This window comes from Giraffa tippelskirchi, chromosome 12, assembly GCF_054371585.1.
Source record: "Giraffa tippelskirchi isolate mGirTip1 chromosome 12, T2T-mGirTip1v1.2.pri, whole genome shotgun sequence".
In the NCBI taxonomy this organism is placed as follows: Eukaryota; Metazoa; Chordata; class Mammalia; order Artiodactyla; family Giraffidae; genus Giraffa; species Giraffa tippelskirchi.
This window is the reverse complement of record NC_137286.1, coordinates 149,598,773-149,619,059: the sequence shown is the minus strand read 5'-3', so window position 1 is coordinate 149,619,059 and position 20,287 is coordinate 149,598,773. Positions and strand designations below refer to the sequence as shown.

Genomic DNA, 20,287 nt, shown 5'->3' with positions numbered 1-20,287 from the left:
TTCCCCGAACAGGGATCAGACCCGTGCCCTCTGCAGTGGAAGTGTGAAGTCTTGATTGCTGGACTGCCAGGGAAGGCCCTAGTGTCTGTTTTGATTTACAGACTTGGTGAATCACTGTCATTTCTGCTGTCGTTTTCATCAGGTTACCTTCGATAAGTAAAACCTTAACCATTCCGGTATGTGGAAGCATCAAAATACTATTTGGTTTCATCATATACTATATATAGTGCAGTTACACGGCAGTTTTGTTGTTTACTACCCACCCACAGCCTCTGCCCTATTTTTCCATTTTATTTCTGTCTCATGTTCATGAACTTCTCATTATTAGTATCTTTACTTAATCATCACAGGCTTTTTGTGCCTGCTTTTGGAAGTTCTATAAGTTACTTTTCACACAGTTTTTTCTTACGTGTGTTACATGTATGTGTTTTTATCAGTGTTCTGCTAATTTTAGACAGAGGAAAACTTAAAATAATGATGTTTCTAAACCTTAAGGGCCTTCTCCTGGTCATTAGGGCCTGAAATTAATTGAAGCCAAGGAGGACCCACAGGTGGGCTGTGGGGTTGTGGTCAGACCTCGGGTTACCCTCCAGCCTCACTTCATCAGATGGTTCATGTGTGTTATAAAGGGGGGTTTCATTGAGACTCAGAAAAAAAACAGCATCCTACTTCATGCGAAGGGAACCAGATAAAGATCAAAATGTATTTTGCATAGAGTACTGATTTTTCTAATTTTGGGGAGTTTAGACTTTCCATATTTGTTACTATATAGATAGTGTCATTTGAATTTTCAGAAGGCTGTCCAGTGTTTTTAACCGATGGGGAACAAAGCTTTGTATTTCTGTAGTTCTGAAGTGCAGTCCAGTCACCCAGGAAAAGTTAAGTCCAAATACAATGTAGGCGCTGGTGATTGAGCTGTAACAGCTCTCTGGGCTGGCCTCATTGGCTTTCCTGCCTCTCTTGCTTCCCAGAGCATAAGCTTAAATCATCTCAGAAGGACAAGGTCCACCAGTTCATGGCATTAAATCAGGCTGGCAAGAGAAGTGCCGCCCACTGCTTAGAACAGAGCAAGTAGAAACCAGACCTGGCCACGGACAACTGCTTCCAGCACCCAAACTTGTTCACAGGGAATCCATGAGCACCTCCGTGGACAGGAAGAAACGAGCAGCTGTATAACAGGTACAAAGGTAAGGGCACCGAGGCCACCGCACGTCCAGAGTGTGGGGTGGTGGTTGGGAGTTTCCCATGCCGTGTCCCAAGACCTCCGACCACGTGCCGTGTTAGGAGCACAGTCCCCTCCCTTGCTGATGGTCAGCTATACAGTTGAGTTAGTTTAATCGGAACGTGGCTGCTGATCACTCAAGGCTGGGGTAGGACAAGGCGCACAGAGTCTAAAGGCTGATGGGCCACGGGCCCTCCTGTACGCGGCCTGGGTCAGCTATGGGGAGTCACTAGTGGGAGGCTGGGTGTCCAGGCCAGGGGGCTATGCCCGCTACGAGAGTACTCGTCCCCAGCACTCCCACTGGGCAGGAGTACCTGGTGGGAAGGCTGCTGGAGAGCTACTCCATGTCGTCCGAGCAGTTCTGACAGGAGGTGCAGGCCGCCCTGCCCTCCACGGTGGGTGGTACCAGAGTCCTGCAACAGTGCCAATGGCAGAAGCTTCTGGAAGAGCTCTTGGCAGCGAAATCTTGTGCTGTCAGTTGGAGATAGTGGTTGTTTTCATTGAAATCAGCACTTAGAATGGTGCTTTCCCTATCAAAACACAGTCATGCTGCAAAATAAGCCTGTACCATGAGTCTGCAGATCTAGACGGCTCCACGGGCTCTGAGTCCCGCATCAGGTGTCAGGTCTGCTGATTGGGAAGGCGGCAGTGGCTCAAGAGTTGACTTATTTTTTCTTTCTAGCAGTTTCTAAGGTTACTCTTATGTTTCCAAAAGTTAAAAAAAACAATGCAGAAAGTGAAAACCTTCATTTTAACAGATATTAACACAAACTTCCTAGACTTTGAGTTCTTGTTTATTTATTGTTTTCATTTTTCACTTTTGAAAATATACTGTGTATATTTTAATCTATTTAGATACAAAAAATCAACTGGAAATTGCATTTTTTTTTAATCTTAGTTCATAAACATGTTCTGTGGTTAAAAAAACAGATTTGTATTTGTAGTTCTCCAAAAAGGAACATTGTTTTCAGTGTGCTTTAAATTTTTTGGCTAAGTTAATTACTGAGCTAATTTTGTAACTCCTATGCTCTGCAGATTTTTTTTTTTTAATAAATTTATTTATTTTTGTTGGGGGCTAATTACTTTACAATATTGTAGTGTTTTTTGCCATACACTGACATGAATCAGCCATGGGTTTACATGTGTTCCCCTTCCTGGACCCCCCACCCACCTCCCTCCCCATCCCATCCCTCTGGGTCATCCCATTGCCCCGGCCCTGAGCCCTTGTCTCATGCATCGAACATGGAATGGTGTTCTGTTTCACATATGATAATATACATGTTTCAATGCTATTCTCCCAGAACGTCCCACCCTCACCTTCTCCCTCAGAGTCCATAAGACTGTTCTATGCATCTGTGTCTCTTATTCTGTCTCGCATATAGGGTTATCGTTACCATCTTTCAAATTCCATATATATGCGTTAGTATACTGTATTGGTGTTTTTCTTTCTGGCTTACTTCACTCTGTATAATGGGCTCCAGTTTCATCCATCTCAATAGAACCGATTCAAATGTATTTTTTTTAATGGCTGAGTAATATTCCATTGTGTATATGTACCACAGCTTCCTTATCCATTCGTCTGCTGATGGACATCTAGGTTGCTCTGCAGATTTTTTAAGTTATTCAGATATGTGCAGCTGCCTGTGCAAAAACATTTTTGTATGAAAGTTATCTTTATTCTTTAGTTAAAGATTCATCTCTTCATCATTTAATTTTATTTATGCAGTTCTTATCATTTAAAATAAACACATGGTACAGTCTTCGGGCCCTAAAAACAAATATATAGTTAGAGACTGTTAACAAACATCTGTCATTACAGAATGTATACAGATGAACTAGTGCTTCCAAGCTACTTTAACACCCAGAAACGACGCATGTGAAGTTTGTCAGGATGGCTGTCAGGTGAGGGCACGGTAGGCCCACCTGCCTGTCCTGCCCGTGTGCCGTGTTAGGAGCACAGGGGACGCCGTGAGCCTCTGTGCCGTAAGCCCGCTCTCACAACCTGGGAGCGTAGAGTTGGAGGTCTTTGTGACTGCTCGAGTGACGGGAGCCAGCCGTCTCCTCAGGTAACGACCTACGTTAGATGTGCTGACCACTGAGGAGTCCGACCTTGGGTGAGGAAGAGTCTGCTGCACTCGACCTTGCCCCGAGTGAAGTGCCACGGCCTGCTCTGGCACCTCCCGCAGCAGCAGGTGGCACGTCACTGCCAGGCGGGTCTGGAGACTGGCGAGCTCGTGGGGCCTCACCGGTGCACTCTTGCTGATGCTTTAGTAGGCTTCACTGTTTGATTTTCCCCTGGAAAAATGCTGACTTCTTTCGTTTTATTTCTAAACTAGAAATTAGGGGAGGGGTCAGCCAGAATTTCTCAGCTGTTAAATGTGGGTGTGTAAACTAAATGACCAAACATAAGCGTGCAGTGGAGTTAGCACCATAACAAACGAAGTCACTTTTGAAAAATACCTTGTCTTACGTTTGCCTCGGCAAGGTGGTGATGAAACCTTGAACTACTGTGACTACTTCACCATGCAATGGTTTTCATAGCAATTTGCCTTTGGGCACGCTAAAATTCTGTAAACTTGAATTTTTATTTTACTCTAGGGAAATCAAAATTTTATTCATGATGACATCTTCAGAGAAGTTTCAGTGATTTTTTTTTTTCCTCCTGAAAACCCAGAAACCTAGATCTTTAAAATAGGAGTATTTTCTGGATAAATTATTATTTATTACTATTTCTTTCATATATACTTGAAAATAGCACTGCATTGATTGATGTATTAAAAATACATTTTATCCACCCATTGTAGTAATACTTTTCAAAATATCCAAGTTTTTAACTTATTTTTCCCTTAATTTTAACTGTAAACCCACAAGATGAAAATAAAATTGGAATTGATGGAATTCAACAGTTTGGTGATGATTTAAGCCTAGATCCTGCCAGTATCACAGTTTTGGTTATAGTGTGGAAATTCAGGGCTGCAACTCAATGTGAATTTAGCAAAAAGGAATTTGTAGACGGCATGACAGAACTTGGGTAAGTAAACTGGTCTCAGTTTAAACTTTTTCAGAAAGGAAAGTATTTTCAACATTATTTTTCAGTGACCTGTAAATTTCATATCAATTTATGTCCTTTGTATATTTTACAAATTTCTTGTGCATTTGTACTATTAAACCTTTTGGTTCTCTTTTGAATTCCACTTAAGGGTTTGTTCAGTATTTTTATTCAGATTAATTCCTTTTGTTACACTTTCTCCTTTTTAATTTTTTCCTTCCAGTTTTGAGCTGTCATAAACATCCAGGAGTTTTTGTTTGTTTTCAGCCATTTAATTTATTTCATAATACTGTGTTCTAAATGTATAATTTGTTGTGTTGCTGCATTAAGCATTAATAAAATGTTATTCTGTCTTTTTGCTTATACGACTTCTCTGCTTTACCTAGAGTAGTAGTAAAAGGTTCATTAATACCTTAAGATGTTTCTTACTTACTAGGTGAGTCAGAGAAGTACATGAAAGCACATAACATAAGTGACTTTTAACCATTAAGCACTGTTTCATGAAGTGTGTATAAGCCGATCTGCTGACTTGCTGACACTGATGTCTCAGTGTTGACAACTTAAACTCACTTATTTTTAGCTCCCAAAGGAGCTCTAAAGCCTTAGGTAAACATGTTCTAAGGCTCTGCAGACAGGATGCTTGTTTTCACTAAACCCAGGAGTCTGTTAAGATGGTAAGTTCTATGAGACTTTATTTCTAATATCTTACCACATTCCCAGTAGTTGAGTAAAACCAACCGAACAATAGGTATCTTTATAACAGTGTTGTAACCGCATACGTGTTCATATTCTTTGCATCTGGGAAAGCCTAGAGAAGTTCCAATGATCTTAGAACCGGAAGGACCCGTTAAAAGAGCATCCCATGACTGCTGGACCACAGTTACCCCACCCATTAAAATCTCCCCAAACGGGAGCTTTGGGAAATAAGTGCTTCTTACAGAGACAATTAATGGCATTGCTTAGATATTGCCTAGGAGTACATCGTACAAATAAAATTTTAAAATTCTTAGCCTATGAAGTGTCATAACTTTAAATACATGTTTTAAAGATTTTGAGCATGGTCTTCCCAAAATGTTTTTATATCATCTCACGCCCTCTTATCTGGAGTTTACAGAATATAATTTAAAGTCACAAGTTAGTGATGGTCAGTGGCTTGCTCTCTCTCCACACCTCATGGGGCAGTTAAAGGTGAAAGTACCATTTAAAATATTAAACAAAAGTTTTGTGAATGTGTAAGTGAACTATGCTGTGGAGAATAACTTGTGCTTTTAGGAACGTGAAGGACTGTTTGCCTCTAAATAGCGCTAAGCTCTAGAAATCCTCTGGCTTCTGTGTCTGCTCCGTTATGATTTCTTCATGCTTTTCCTGGCTATTGACTCCTGACTGTGGTTAGAATACCTGCCTTTAACAGTTAATTCTGCACCTTTTCTTTGGGTGCTTGAGGATTCTTAGATAAACTGAATAAACTTTATGAAAGACCTTGACATTTTTAAAAACAAAAAGGTGTCTGTGTGGGTCTTCCCTGCTGTATCCGTGAGTCGTTTATCTGTCTTTAACCCAGCACCACTCCTTCTTAATTGTTGTAGCTTTAGAGTAAGTCTGGATGGGTTAGTGAAGCCTTCCCACATTGTTCATTTACTGCAAGATTATTAGTGTTTATTATTTCAATGGGAGTAAAAAGAGTCTTTTCAACAAATGATGCTGACACAATTGGGCAAACATGAAAAAACTTAACCTCAGTCCCTCCTTCATACCATACTTGAAAATTAGTTGGGGCTAGATTGTAGACCTGTGCGAGACACCGAAGCTACAAAGTTTTAGACAAAGATTAAGAAACTATAACCCTGGGTTAAGCTTTTTCAGAAAAGGCAGAAAAAGTACTAGCCATAAATGAAAAAAGTGGTGAGTTGGACTTGATCAAAGTTAAAAACAGCATCGAAAGATGCTGTTGGGAAAATGAAAAAGATAAAACAGTGGGAAAAAATATTTGTTCTTTGTTATAATCACTATAAAAACATAAAACTCAATCTGAAAGACTCGAAGAAAAAAAAGGACACAAGGAAAATTACCTTACGGTGGGACAAATAGCAAGCCCATGATAAAATGGAAGATTTAAGCCTAAAAATGTTTGCATTTACATAATGACATTAAATGTAAGTGAACTAAATGCTGGGTGGGTTTTTAAAGATCACCTGTATGTACTGTTCTCAGTAGTTAGAACTGAGACATAAGGGCACAGACAGTTTGAGGGGCAGCCCACAGTAGTGTGCGAACATGGGCCCAAACAGGCTGACGTGGCTGGCAGTGTATTAAAGCGAGCTTTCAAGCAGAGTGATCCTACAGATAATGAAAGACGTTTTCGTTTTCTTTTTTTATTTTTTTTTGGTGGAAAAAGAAAAGGTGCTTTTACTCAGGAGGCCAGCGACCTGGGAAGATGGTGGACTGGTGTCCTCAGACCACCTGTGAGTTGCTGGTCAGGGGACAGAACAGTTAAAGTGGGGGGTCGGTCAGCTCCAGGAATCCTCTGGAGGCTCGTCCTGCAGGGGTCTGGTCAGTGTCATCACCATGGTTTTCTGCTTGGACCATCTTAAAGGCTCTGGAGTTCTTTGGATACACATCCTGTGAGTCCCTGGTTCCTCAGCTCCAGCCCAAGGCAGGCAGCGCAGGGTGGTATTAGCCCCTGGGGTCACATGCCCTGGGGACTCATGATGTCTCAACTAGAGACATTTTGACACAGAGAAACCCACCAGTATATAGATGAGTGAGACAGCAGGAGGGGAAGGTCATGTGTAAATGAGTTAAAGAGCAAGGGGGAGGGAGGAAGGAGGAATCTGAAGACCATCTCTTAATGATGAAAGTTTTATTTTACCAGGACAGTAATAGTTTATTTAAAGCAGAAATTAAAACTCTAAAGAAAATGATAGGAATCTGCAAGCAAAGTGGGGAATACATCTTCCCATCTTCTCACATACATCTTACCAACTGGTAGACTAAAGTGGATGAAAAATCAGTAGTAAATAGAAGATTCGGAAAAGGAAATAGAACATTGCCCTTGATGTTGAGGAATACATACTCTTTTCAAAAAGACAGAACATTTATGAATATTGACCATAAACTGAGCCGTAAGGTAATGTGCAACAATGTCCAAGAGTTGGAGTGATACAGAGTATGTTTTCTGACCACAATACAACTAAGAAAGGAATATAACAAAAAGATAGCTAGTTAAGTTGAAATCTGTGTGGATACTGTACCTCTGAATAACCCTTGGGTTGAGAAAGAAGTTACGACAGAAATTAGAAAGTATTTTGAGTGGTAAAACTATGAGAACATGCAGGAGTCAGCTTCTTAGATGCATATTTTAGAAAGTTGAAACTCAGTAAGGAAAGCATCCATCTCAGCAAGTAGAGAAAAGAACAGGAGATTAAACTCAGATTGCAGACAGAGGGAATTAAAATTTTTAAACAGGCAGTAATTTAATGATATTTTTAAAAAGCTATAAGTAGAAAGGATTCATAAAGCCAAAAACTTGATATCTGAGAAGACCAGTAAAGTAATGAATGCCACATAAGCCATATAGAAAGAACGGGGACATTGCTATAGACCCTACAGATAAAATGAGATAGTATTATGAACAACTTTATAAATTTGAAAGCTTAAATACAAAATTTCTTTAAAAAAATGACAACTTACTGAAATGGGCATGTGAAGACATAGTTCCATAACTCTTAGAGAATCAGAACCCATAATTTAAAATCTTTTCAAGGAGAAAACTCGTGGCCATGATTGGTTCACTGGCACATCTTACCCAACTTTGACAAAGAGAATAACACCAGTTTCACACCAGAGAAGAACACAGGAAAAAACACTCCTAGCATGTTTTGAGGCCAGCATAGCCTCGATAGTAAGACCTAGAAAGGACATGCTGAAAAGGGAAAATTATAAGGTGCTCTCAGTCATAAGAATCAAAAGACATGATGAACAGAATATGCAAAAATCCTAACCAGATTTTCAGCAAAATAAATCAAGCCTCCAAAATGAGTGAACCAAAAATCAGGATAAATTGTGATGACAGTTTGTTGTAGTCCAGGAATGCAAGATCTGTTTAACATTACAAAGTCAATTAATATAATTTATTGTAGTAACAGAAAAGGGAGAGGTGGATATTTTATGAGTATGTAACACGGCACTTGCAGAAACTCCAATACTTTGGCCACCTCATGCCAAGAGTTGACTCATTGGAAAAGACCCTGATGCTGGGAAGGATTGGGGGCAGGAGGAGAAGGGGATGACAGAGGATGAGATGGCTGGATGGCATCACCGGATGGACATGAGTTTGGGGAAATTCCGGGAGTTGGTGATGGACAGGGAGGCCTGGCGTGCTGCGGTCCATGGGGTCTCAAAGAGTCGGACACGACTGAGCGACTGAACTGAGCTGAACGTGGCACTTTCAGTGATTAGCAGTACATGGAGTGGAGCAAGACAAGAGCCAGGAAACAAACCTGTGTTTCCAGAACACTTGGTTTATGGCAGAGGTAGCCTTTTAGAGATGTGGAGGAGGAATGGCTTTTCACAAAAGAGTCCTGAGGGAACTGGCTAGTCGTGTGGGGAACGGTGGCTCCCCTGGCGCCTCAGATGGTAAAGAATTCACCTGCAATGCGGGAGACCCAGGTTCAACCCCTTGGTTGGGAAGATCTCCTGGAGGAGGAAATGGCCACCCACTCCAGTATTCTTGCTTAGAGAATTCCATGAAGAGAGGAGCCTGGCGGGCTGTAGGCAGTGGGATCACAAAGAGTTGGACACGACTGAGTGACTAACCCTTTCACGGGAGAAGGTTCGTCTTGGTCTCTGCCTCACACCAGACATACAGTCGGTTCAGTGAGCTGTAGATGTCAGTGCGAAAGGCCGAAGGCAGGAGACTTTAGAAAATAGGAGAGTACCTGCGGCCGTACAGTAGCACAGGTGGTAAAACATCATCAGAAACCACTGCAGAGAAGACTAGTGAGTAAAGTGTGCTGCCCTGAAATCAGAACTTCTAACCAGAAATAGCGCCAGGAGGCATCACGTGGGGAGGCGGGGCGGGGCCGTGAGATACTCTGCTGACATGAGAATTCCCACAAAACAAGAAAAAGCTGACCCACTGGAGAACGGACAGGAGACATGACCATGCCCTTCACAGAAGATGCTTTCCAAGGGGCCGGTGAAGATACAAGCAGGTACTCGGCCTCACTCGTGGGGTGGGGTGAGGGGGGTTGCAAACTAAGAGCACGTCAAAACAAGACCTCACAGGCGCTCTTCTAGGACAGCTGCTGAGTGTGGCGGAGGGGCAGTCACCCTGGAGAAGGGTTTGACAAGACTTGTGGAATCGTGGGTGGGTGTCTGCCTCACAACACATTCACTTGTGTGCCAGGATACACATATGGACCTTTAACTTTGTGACCAGAAAACTAGAAACAGCCAAAATGCTTACCTGTAGCACAGAGGTGTGGCAGTGTGACTGCAGTGGCATGCTGTGAGATGACGGAGATGAACCACCAGAGCCCACGTGTCACGGGTGAGCCTCACATACACAACGTTGGCACAGAAACCCAGACACAAAGTAAAGCACAGGAGTTCCCATTTGTTAACTACAAAGCAGGGAAAACCGATTGGTCTGCCAAGGAGCGCTAGTGCTGTGATGGAGGCGCGGAGAAGAGCAGGGGTGACAGCCTGGAGGAGCGGGGCTGTGGTGGGAGGGGCTGGGGTCCCGCTCACCCACCGGACCCTTGCCGTGCAGCCAAAATAAACGACAGATCTTATGTTTCGCTGTTCTAAAGCCTGCTTTAGTAAGGGATTTTAAATATTCCTAAAGGTTGTTGACTGTTTGGAGGAAAATTCAATTTTAAAGCGGTAGAGTTGTTTTCCTGTGTTAGCTGTTTTAAGTCTGGCCCACTGTAATGCAGTGCACCCTGGACACGGTGGCCTGAGTGCTGCGGGCCTGTCTCCTCCGGGACGGTACAGGCTGCAGGTCGGCTCAGCTCTGCCCTCAGCGAGGGGCCAGGTCTTCCCGTCTCGTCTCCATCACGCCTGGGCGCTGGTCTCTGCGTGGCCCCAGCTGCAGGGCTCGCCCCTGGCTGTGTTCCAGCCCGCACAGGCAAGGAGAGCCTTGCAGCTTCTGTGGGTTTTTTCTTTAATGACATCTCTGTGTGCGTGGTAAGTCGCTTCAGTTGTGTCCGACTCTTTGCAACCCCGTGGACTGTAGCCTGCCAGGCTCCTCTGTCCATGAGATTCTCCAGGCAAGAATGCTGGAGTGGGGTGCCATTTCTTCCTCCAGGGGATCTTCCTGACCCAGGGGTCAAACTGCATCTCCTGTGTCTCCTGCGCTGGCAGGTGGGTTCTTTAACCACTGCGCCCCTGGGAAGCCCAGTGGCCTCACTAAGGTGCAGCCCATGCTCCATATAAATCAGTGCCTTTGATTTCTTCACAGAGCGTGGAGTTATCACCACAGACAGGGCTAGCCCTTTGTAGCCCTTGTAACCAGAGAAGGGACCCGAGAGCTCCGCCCTTAGACCCGAGCCTCAGGCTGCATCGGAGCGCGGGGAGGCTGGAGCGCTGCCTGCTGCCCCGCGACGCCCGCGTGAGGCTCTGTGTCCTGTCCCAGTGTGACAGCACGGAGCAGCTGAAAGCCCTACTGCCAGGACTGGAGCAGGAGCTCAAGGACACGGCAAAGCTCAAGGACCTTTACCAGTTCACCTTCACCTTTGCTAGGAGCCCTGGGCAGAAGGGGCTAGGTGAGTATGCCTGCCAGGCAGCACGAGAGGGCGTGGCCAGCAGGGCTTCAGGCCGTCCCCTCGTCTGGGGTCTCCACTGAGGGGCGCCCCTTGCCGCTGGGACAGTCCCACGCACTCCAGCCCCTCAGCCTGCAGTCACTCCTGACGTGTGGAGCCAAAAATACAATTTTAAATGTGAAGTAATTTTCAGACGCTCTGCATTCTCTTCTGTTGGTGTGTAATTGTCTAATGGGTTAGAGACGCGGGCAGGTGACACTTCCCACAATCTGGCGGCCAGGTGACATCAACCTCGTCCTGGGCTGGGGATTTAATGTTAACTTACTTAAACCAATTCTGATGTGTGTTGGATTGTATTTTTCTTCTTCTTTCAGAGATGTATGATTTTGCCAAAATGTTACTTGTCCATTACCGTATGTGGTATATACAGAAAATCTTTAGCTTGTATTTCTGGTTTGAGGTTTTGGTTTATTTGAGGATTATAAAGTCCGCTTATTTTTGTTGCCATGTCACAGAGAACCTCAAACTCAGGGTTTCGAGCAGCCATCGTTTTTATGGCATATGATCCTTTGGCTCAGGGCTCTGCAGGGCTCCGCCGGGCAGCCCTCTGTGCCATGCGGGTCAGCTCAGACTCCCAGCAGAGCTCCCACTGCAGCTGGACGCCGCCTGCCCTGGCTGACCGGGGCTCCCCTGCAGGGCGGTGATCCTGCTGGAAGGCTGCAGGGCTGCAGGCAGGGGAGGTGGGAGCTGCCTGGGAATCCTACAGCATCGGTTCCATCTGAAGTCATCGCATTTGACATGCTTTTAAAATTTCACTGTAACTTCTAAGAGGTTGTAAATTAGTCCAAGTTAATCACCTGCTTTAAAGTTTATAAATTACTCTCTTTGGTCATGAAGTTCAGTGTGAGGAGAAGTTTGTGGGCACTTTGGCATCATGCAGCCCAGCGTGTGTAGCCTCTATTTTAAGTAGCTCTGCCTGGGTATCAGGCAGCAGAAAAGGAGAGATTTATAGTTTATCCTGTAATTCCTTCACTGAGAAAAAAAATCATTATCTTATCTACTTTATGCCTGTAGACAAATAAGATGTTTATCAGAAATCAGTCACTAAAGAATTGGAACAGTTACTGATTTTGTGTCTTTGCTTCCTGAGACTCATTGAAAGAACATAAAATCGTATTAAAGGTAACAATAGCCTCTTCAGGAAAATTATTACATACATGGATGCTTCACAAACATCACACTTTATTTTAGAAGGTTTCTTGAGGGTTTTTTAAAAAAAGATGCAAAGCCAGATGAGTATGGGGGAGTGGGAGAGAGGTTCAGGATGGGAGGGTGGCAATCCCAGAACTGATTCACGTTGTTCTATCAGAGAAACGGCACAACGTTGTAAAGCAACTATTATTTGTTGTTGTTGCTCAGTGACTCAGTTGTGTCTGACTCTTTGCAACTCCATGGACTGCAGCATGCCAGGCTTCCCTGTCCTTCACAAAGCAACTATACTTCAATTAAAAACAAGAAATGAGTAATTTTACAGCTGTGAACCCCAGATGGAACAGTTGATTTTACAATTTCCAAAGTATATGACATTGTCTGTCTTCTGAAGGGTTAAATATAATTTAAAGAGGTTGATACAAGTGTTCCTATAATTCCTAAAAAAGTGTGGACAGCAGTGGAAAGGGGTGGAGGCTTCACTCCCTTCTGACCCGCGTGTCTGCTGTGCAGTAAGAGGCTCAGAGGCTGTCCTGCTTGGTGGTTGTTCCTTAGCCTAGTGCTGCTTAGTTGCTCAGGCCTGTCTGACTCTGCAACCCCATGGACTGTACCTCACCAAGATCCTCTGTGCATGAGGTTTTCCAGGCAAGAAAACTAGAGTGGGTCGCCATTTCCTCTTCTTTAGCCTAGTTAAAGTCACTCAGTCGTGTCTGACTCTTTGTGACCCCATGGACTGTTCAGTCCATGCAGTTCTCCAGGCCAGAATACTGGAGTGGGTAGATGTTCCCTTCTCCAGGGGATCTTCCTGACCCAGGAATCAAACTGGGGTTTCCTGCATTGCAGGCAGATTCTTACCGATTGAGCTACTAGGGAAGCCCCCTTAGCCTAGTAGCTGCTGCTGCTGCTGCTAAGTCACTTCAGTCGTGCCCGACTCTGTGCGACCCCATAGAGGGCAGCCCACCAGGCTCCACCGTCCCTGGGATTCTCCAGGCAAGAACACTGGAGTGGGGTGACATTTCCTTCTCCAATGCATGAAAGTGCAAAGTGAAAATGAAGTCGCTCAGTCGTGCCCAACTCTGTGCGACCCCATGGACTGCGGCCCACCAGGCTCCTCCGTCCATGGGATTTTCCAGGCACGAGTACTGGAGTGGGGTGCCATTGCCTTCTCCGTAGCCTAGCAGAGGAGGTAATTAAAACTCCTTGATGCTTTGCTTTCATGTACGATACTTAGCATGGATTTATACTGGCTAGAGTCTGCAATCAGTTGGCTTTGAGAAATCATAATTTTTCAGGAAGTAAAGTTTCATTATTATTAGCTAATTTTTCCAACAGCCCAAAGATTCTTTTTTGACAGAAAGGTCATCTTTATGATCTAATTGTAAATGGAGCATCACAGACATAAATTTTACTTAGGAACATCTTATAATTATTTTCTTACTCAGGAGGCAGGGTTTTTCAGAGGTTATTAGAAAGCAAATAGCTGCTCTGATGATCCCTTCAACGGTCAGTAGAGTAGGTTTTGCTCTGATGATCCCTTCACGGTCAGTAGAGTAGGTTTTGCTCTGATGATCCCTTCACGGTCAGTAGAGTAGGTTTTGCTCTGATGATCCCTTCACGGTCAGTAGAGTAGGTTTTGCTCTGATGATCCTTTCACGGTCAGTAGAGTAGGTTTTGCTCTGATGATCCCTTCACGGTCAGTAGAGTAGGTTTCGTTCTTGACTTCAGCTGTCAAATTCTATGACTTGGAGTCTTGCTGTTGTTTTGCAAATGGCCGGATCCATCAGAACAGCACTCAGCGTGTTTACTCAGGTGATGCTGGGTCTCTGAAAATGCAGGTGTCTACTACGGGTTGTGTGCTTTACAAATATGCACGTCGGGAACTTTATAAGAAGAGTTTCTAGGACCAAACAAACCCAAAAGTAACCAGATTTAATGTCTGCCATAAAGCTTTATTTTTCTTCCTTTCCCAGGTTTGCCTGCATTTCTCAGTGTGAGACTTTCCCTCACTAAGATGAGTTGAGTGTAGACTCTCCTAACTGACAGGGAGGTAGACTTAGCGGGATGCGGGCCCAGAGGTAAGGCCCAGCCAGCCTTCTCTTCTACCCGTTCCTCAGGCTTTCTGACCACTATTTTCTTTCTAAGACTCCAGGTTATTTCAGACTGAGTTATCTCATGGACGTTAAACACACAGGAAATAGAGGCATTTTATTTGAAGTTGGCTACTACTCATGTATTTCTTGCTCATCCATTTCTAATGATTGACCTGGGAACCTGAGGTCAGAGCTTCAGCTTTTATGACTTTTGTCCAAGTCGGACCAAACCAGATTTAGATGAAAATCTTTTGGAAGGTGTTTAGTAGAATATTTTGCATTGAAAGAATTTGTTACCATAAATATTTATTTATCGGCTTTTTGCATTCTTTCTCCTGGCATGAACACAGAAGCATTATTTCAGTGCAAGACTGTTGTTTTATCATCTGAAAGCAGTGAGCACTAGCCAACGTGGTTGAAGGTTGTCAGCTTCAAGAAGTGACCTTCGCAGCCCCTTGATGTTCTTGTGTATCAATCATACAGAAATAAACTGATACCAGCCTTGCAGTGAGCGGAGAACGAGTCCCTCTCCTGCAGCCCTGAAGCTCAGCTTTTGTGTCCGTTAACACCCCATCTTATAATGCAGCCCATGGCGTCAGTCTGTTTAGACGTGAAATCATCGCTACCTTCCAGCTAGGGAAAAATGAGGACATTGACTTTTACTAGTGACCAAATAACATGCTAATTAGTCTTGGCTTTACCTTAAGAAATCCCAAGTCTTTAGGATACTTATGGGATCGACTTTTGAATCAGAATCCATTTTAGTTCTTACCATGGCAAGGAAGGTCTATTTGGAAAGCACTGTGTCCCTTCCTTTCTAAACAAGTTTTTAATTTGTAGTTCATCACTTAGAAAGTACATGGGGCTGGGTTCTTAAATGTATATATAAATGGTATGTGTTAATCGTAGCCAGCTAATCATATCCAGGTCGGTCCAGCTGTCAAGAAAGCCCAGTACGCGAGAAAAGCAAAGTCTTCGTAATGGATTAATTAGGGGATAATTATTGACACATCCAAATATCCTAGTACACAAATCGTTTTCCAAAGCCATTTTCCCCAAGGTACCACAGCAAATTGTACACAGCTTCAGGAGCTGTTCTGTAAGCCTTAGCCCGCATGTAACCATGGGTAAGACTGCTGAGTGTTACTGAGTAAGTGAATGCCAGTGTGCCAAGAAGTGGTCCCTGTGCCGTGGAAAAAGGAGCTGGGACTCACTGAGTGCTTCCTCTCTTTTTGCCGGATTTGGAAATGGCCGTCGCATACTGGAATCTGGTGTTATCTGGAAGGTTTAAGTTTCTAGATCTTTGGAACACCTTCTTGTTGGTAAGTGTCTTCCTGCTCGCCGGGTCCCCACGTGAGGCGTCAGCCGGTGCGGTTACCATCCTAATAACCGATGGCTTGTCTGTGGGCCCTGAGGAGCCAGAGTCCCCAGCGGCGGGCACAGGGAGCGTACCCGCGGCCACGCTCTGCTCCCGAGGGCTCAGGCTGGGCTGCTCGAGGCCACCTCCAGACTGTGCGTCTGTGGTCCTCACCCTGGGGCGTTCGTGGGCCAAGACCACACGGTGACCACGGCCGAGGGGAGGAGCAGGGCGCCGGGCCCGGCCGTGACCGCGGGAGGTGTCTGTGTTGTGCTGCTCAGGGTGCCCCTGCTCCATGAGGACCAGTCCTTCTAGGGGAGGGGTGTGGGACAGCCCTCCAGGAGCAGCCTGGGGAGGGGCCCCCCAGACACGTGCAGCAGGGGGCCCAGGACGTGTGAGGGCAGCAGGAGCAGAAGTGCACGTGTGATGCGCCGTGTACCCGTGCTCTGGGGTGTGAGACAAGCTTGGGAGCCATCTGTGGACACACGTGCACTCACGTGTGCAAAGACAGGCCTAAGGGGGCTGGGAGCCTCTGGGAGACCTGGGGTAGGGGAGTGGCCGGGGCTGCTTTCCAGCTGGGGGTCCCCGAGGAGCAGGGGCAGGTCCTCCAGCGTCTGAAGTGTCCAGCAATGGAAGCGTCCCACCCCTGCGGAGAGCCGCCTGGTTCACAGGAAATAAACGCATCCAGGTGCCGCTTGCCCACGTTGTTTCTGAACTGGTTTCAGGGTTGGGTAAAGAGGTTTTTGCTGCCTTTCTATTTGAAATAAAAGTCAATAATTCTTGTTTTGTGTTTCAGTAAGTCTGCTTTCTGCATCTGCACATTGGCATCATGGAGCTCTTAACACTGACCCAAAGCACTGTTGCTGTATTAACTTCTGACAGTGTTGGTCTGGTCCTCACTCCTGGTCAGATTATGTCCTGAGATCACCAGGCTGAGAGCTCCATCTGGGTCAGCAGTCTGCTGGTTTTTCCTCTTGTGTTTTAGGAGCATCACAAAAGATCAATCCCAAGGGACACTTGGAACTTTCTCCTAGATTTTGGAAACATGATCGCGGATGACATGTCCAACTATGATGAAGAAGGTAGGCAGAAGAAGTCCGCAGACCTCAGGTGATGGCCACTGGGCAGGCGGGTCCCTACTGACCCCTACCTGACCCTGTGTGTGAGACAGGAATGATGAAGTGAATAGTACTCACTTATTATGTCCTGTAAATCCCACAAGACAAAATACCGCTCACATTTAAAGTCAGGAGGACCTCTTCTGAGCTGAAGCTTTCAAGGTGGGTGTGCAGAGACCCCGAGGCAGGACCACAAGCAGGATGGTCCCTGGGGCCCGCTGACCCCAGTGTGGCCAGCGGTTATTCCATCATGCCGCCAAAGCACAAAGGGTTCCAGCCTGTCTGTTCCCACCTGAGCACGGTCACAGCTGCAGCGGCCCCAGCCCAGACATTTCAGGGCTCAGGGAACATTCTCCCACCTGCTGCACTGTGGGCGCTGCCTGTTTGGAAAGAATGTCCACCCCCAGCCCCCTCTGCCCAGCCTGGACATGACCGCGGACTGCCTCAGCAGGGCTGGCGGTGGGTGGTGCTCACAGCCGCGTGCATGCCAGCACGCCAGCACCTGCCGCCCGGGCCAGCAGGAGCTGAGGAGGGTAATTTCACTTAACTGACTCGTTAAGTGTAGAAATTTAAAATCATTTGAGTTCTTGAGCTGTAAATGTTGGATTGTGAGAAAAATTCTTTGACTATAAAAAATATTATTCTAAAATGCCAATTTTTTAAAAATCTTTTGCTTTCCTTTAGGAGCATGGCCTGTTCTCATAGATGATTTTGTAGAATACGCACGGCCAGTGGTCACAGGTGGTAAAGGCAGTCATATCTTGGCAGAAAATTGAGCTGGATTTGGATGAAAGGGAACCACGCCCTGCAGGAGATGCTGGTCAGCTGTGCCTGTCGCCATTTCTTCCTGACCAGCCATGAGCCTGGAGACCCTCTCCCGCTGCTTAGAGAAGGCGCTACTGACTTGGCGCCGCATGGAGACCCTCCGAGATCACGGCTGGGCACCTGGAGACCGGGCCCTAGCTGCTGCTGTAGGAGCCTCCGCCTGATTGTTTGTGGAGGCGGCGGAGCCCGCCTGCCATCTCTGACCTTCAGATCCAGGCGAGCCCTGTGCGCTCACAACCACTGGCTGTCCGGTAACCACACCTAAGAAACCACCAGTCAGGCAGCCAGAAACACGTCCTGAGAAGATGGCCGTTGTGGACGCTGAAGTTTTTAGATTTGGTCCAGGATTAAGATGTAAGATTTTGAATTTATCCAGATTTATCGGCTCTGTTTTCACCTCACTTTTCTCTGGATGTTCATGGGATGATTTTACAGGTCGACGGGTTGCTGCGGTTTGCACAGCAACTTTAAACTGTGTGCAAGTCAGTGGGTCTGTTTTCTGCTAATAGTGTCAGTTCAACTTCCTAAGGAGCTTCATAAAGTATGCTTTTTTAAAAAAAAAAATGTATTTTATTACATTTAAAAAGACATTTTTCTGTGAGAAATTATTTCTTTTGTGATAAATTTAAATTTAAAAATCAACTGTTGGCTCCTTTCTACCATCTGTAATGTGAGTACTTACCATCCACTCTCCTGCCCTTCATATGTGGTCACATTCAGAATAAAACACACACGGTTGCTCCTCAAAATGCCACAAACCGGAGACCATGTCGCGCGCACGTGGAGGGGAGTGTCGGCGCCCCGTGCCGCCAGCCTCCAGCGTGTCCCCCGCCACCTCGTTTCCTTCCTGGGGGTCACGGCCAGTTGGGGGGCTGGGAGGGTGGCTGTCCCACGTGCCGTCCGGGGGGGTGCCGCGACCCGCCTGCCCATCTTGGAAGTGACTTCGTGTGGCAGTTTGAGAAGCGCTGTGCGGGCCGTCCACGCTGAACGTGGACGATCACATCACGGCACGCCCATGGCCCCACCGCAGCCCAGCCTATGAGACAGAAACTGGGGGAATTCACTCAGATTTGCAGAAAGTGTGCCTAAAATGTGCAGTTTAGGTTGGCTTCCAAAAGTATGAGCCACTCAGACCTGAGGCCTAGAGACCCAGCCCGGCGAGCGGTGTGGGATCGGGGGGTCAGCCCCTCACGAGGTGCAGGGCCTGGAAGTCGCTGACCTCTCCAAGCCCCACTGCTGTGGCCTCAAAGCAAACACAGGCCGCCTCTGCCCACAAGCCTGGTGTTCTTAGAGCTTTAACGGAAGCCTCGACAATCGTACAGGGTCCTTCAAGGCGTTGTGGTTCTGACGTGCAAGAGTTCCATTCAGAGAGGTTGTAGAACTCAGGCCCAGGAGAAGGATGAGGTCTGCGGCACTGTTTCATTCTCGAGATTCAAGGCTATGTGGGAAAGGTAGTCTGTGCACAAGGGCCTTCTTGTTCATCAGCAGATGCCAGAGCTTAGCAACTGGAAAAGTCTCTCTCACGTGGCTGGTGTCCGTCCTTCTGTCATAAACGTTTCTGTTGCGCATGCCATGCAGGCGCCGAGGACGCGCAAACGTCATAGTTCTCTCTGGTGTCGCGGTGGCTCTCAGCTCTGCCTCAGATGCTCAGACGCTGTGCGCCTGGTGTCAGGGCCTCCGCCCGCGTCAGGGGAGCAGCTGCCACACTCGGGACCCTCCCACCTGTGTCTGGCCTGCCGCCTCGTTACAGAACCGCGTCCCACGTGGGCGGCCTGAATCCTCTCCTCTCCTTTCTAGGTGTCATGCAGCTCCCGCTGAGCATGCCTGCTTCAGGTGGGCGGTTACAGATCTCATGATACACAGAAATCTCAAGATACACAGAAGTTCCTTTGGCTGATAAGAATTGTATACCCAACTGACCCACTGACATGCAAACTGCACATATTATTGAACACATGCAGATTAACCAAATGAGATGTTGAACAAACGTGGACGCCCTGTGCCCACCGAGATTCCTTGGCCTGAGCAGCACCACCTCCTGCTGTGGTGGTGACATCATGTGTGTTGGTGTGTGATGTCAACTTAGTAGAAGCTTACAAGGGAGGTTACGTGTGTCTCTGGCTCTCAGCTCTGCTGGGGTGGCCATCCCCACAGTCACGGCACACGGCCAGGGCCCAGCAGACGTCGGGCTCACCTCCCCGCGTCCTCTTGGCTCACGTCGGCCGAATGGTGTGGAGTTGCCCCGCGTACCTCTGAGGACGGCACGTCTGCCTCAGCGATGAGTGTTTCTGCCCAGTGGTGCCCTTCTCCCCACGGCGGGCAGCTGTCAGAGGGCTGCCCTCAGGGAGGGAGCTTGCGTGCCCAGCAACCCGATGGCACTGACTGTGAGGCCCTGTCTTCAGGGTCTCCCAGGACCGTGCAGGCTGGAGTCGCATTCCAGAACCTCACTCTCAACACGGGCTGCGAAGATGGCACCATTCACTTACAAGCATCTTAGCATCTTAGTATCTTAGCATCTCAGCGTCTCAGCATCTCAGCGTCTCAGCGTCTCAGCATCTTAGCATCTTAGTATCTCAGCATCTCAGCATCTCAGCATCTCAGTGTCTCAGGGTCTCAGCGTCTCAGCGTCTCAGCGTCTCAGCATCTCAGTATC

At 46.6% G+C, this 20,287-nt stretch overlaps 1 protein-coding gene across 1 annotated transcript; it reads left to right on the top strand.

The window, feature by feature from the left end:
- On the top strand, positions 1–18,276 carry DCUN1D2 (defective in cullin neddylation 1 domain containing 2). Its single transcript, XM_081551576.1, is given in 9 exon segments — positions 1–106; positions 972–1,121; positions 1,124–1,160; positions 1,162–1,187; positions 4,085–4,257; positions 10,909–11,038; positions 15,553–15,656; positions 16,677–16,773; positions 17,494–18,276. Coding segments are annotated over 8 exon segments (765 nt in total). The 5' UTR covers positions 1–106; positions 972–1,015; the 3' UTR covers positions 17,586–18,276.
- Positions 18,277–20,287: the final 2,011 nt, after the last annotated feature.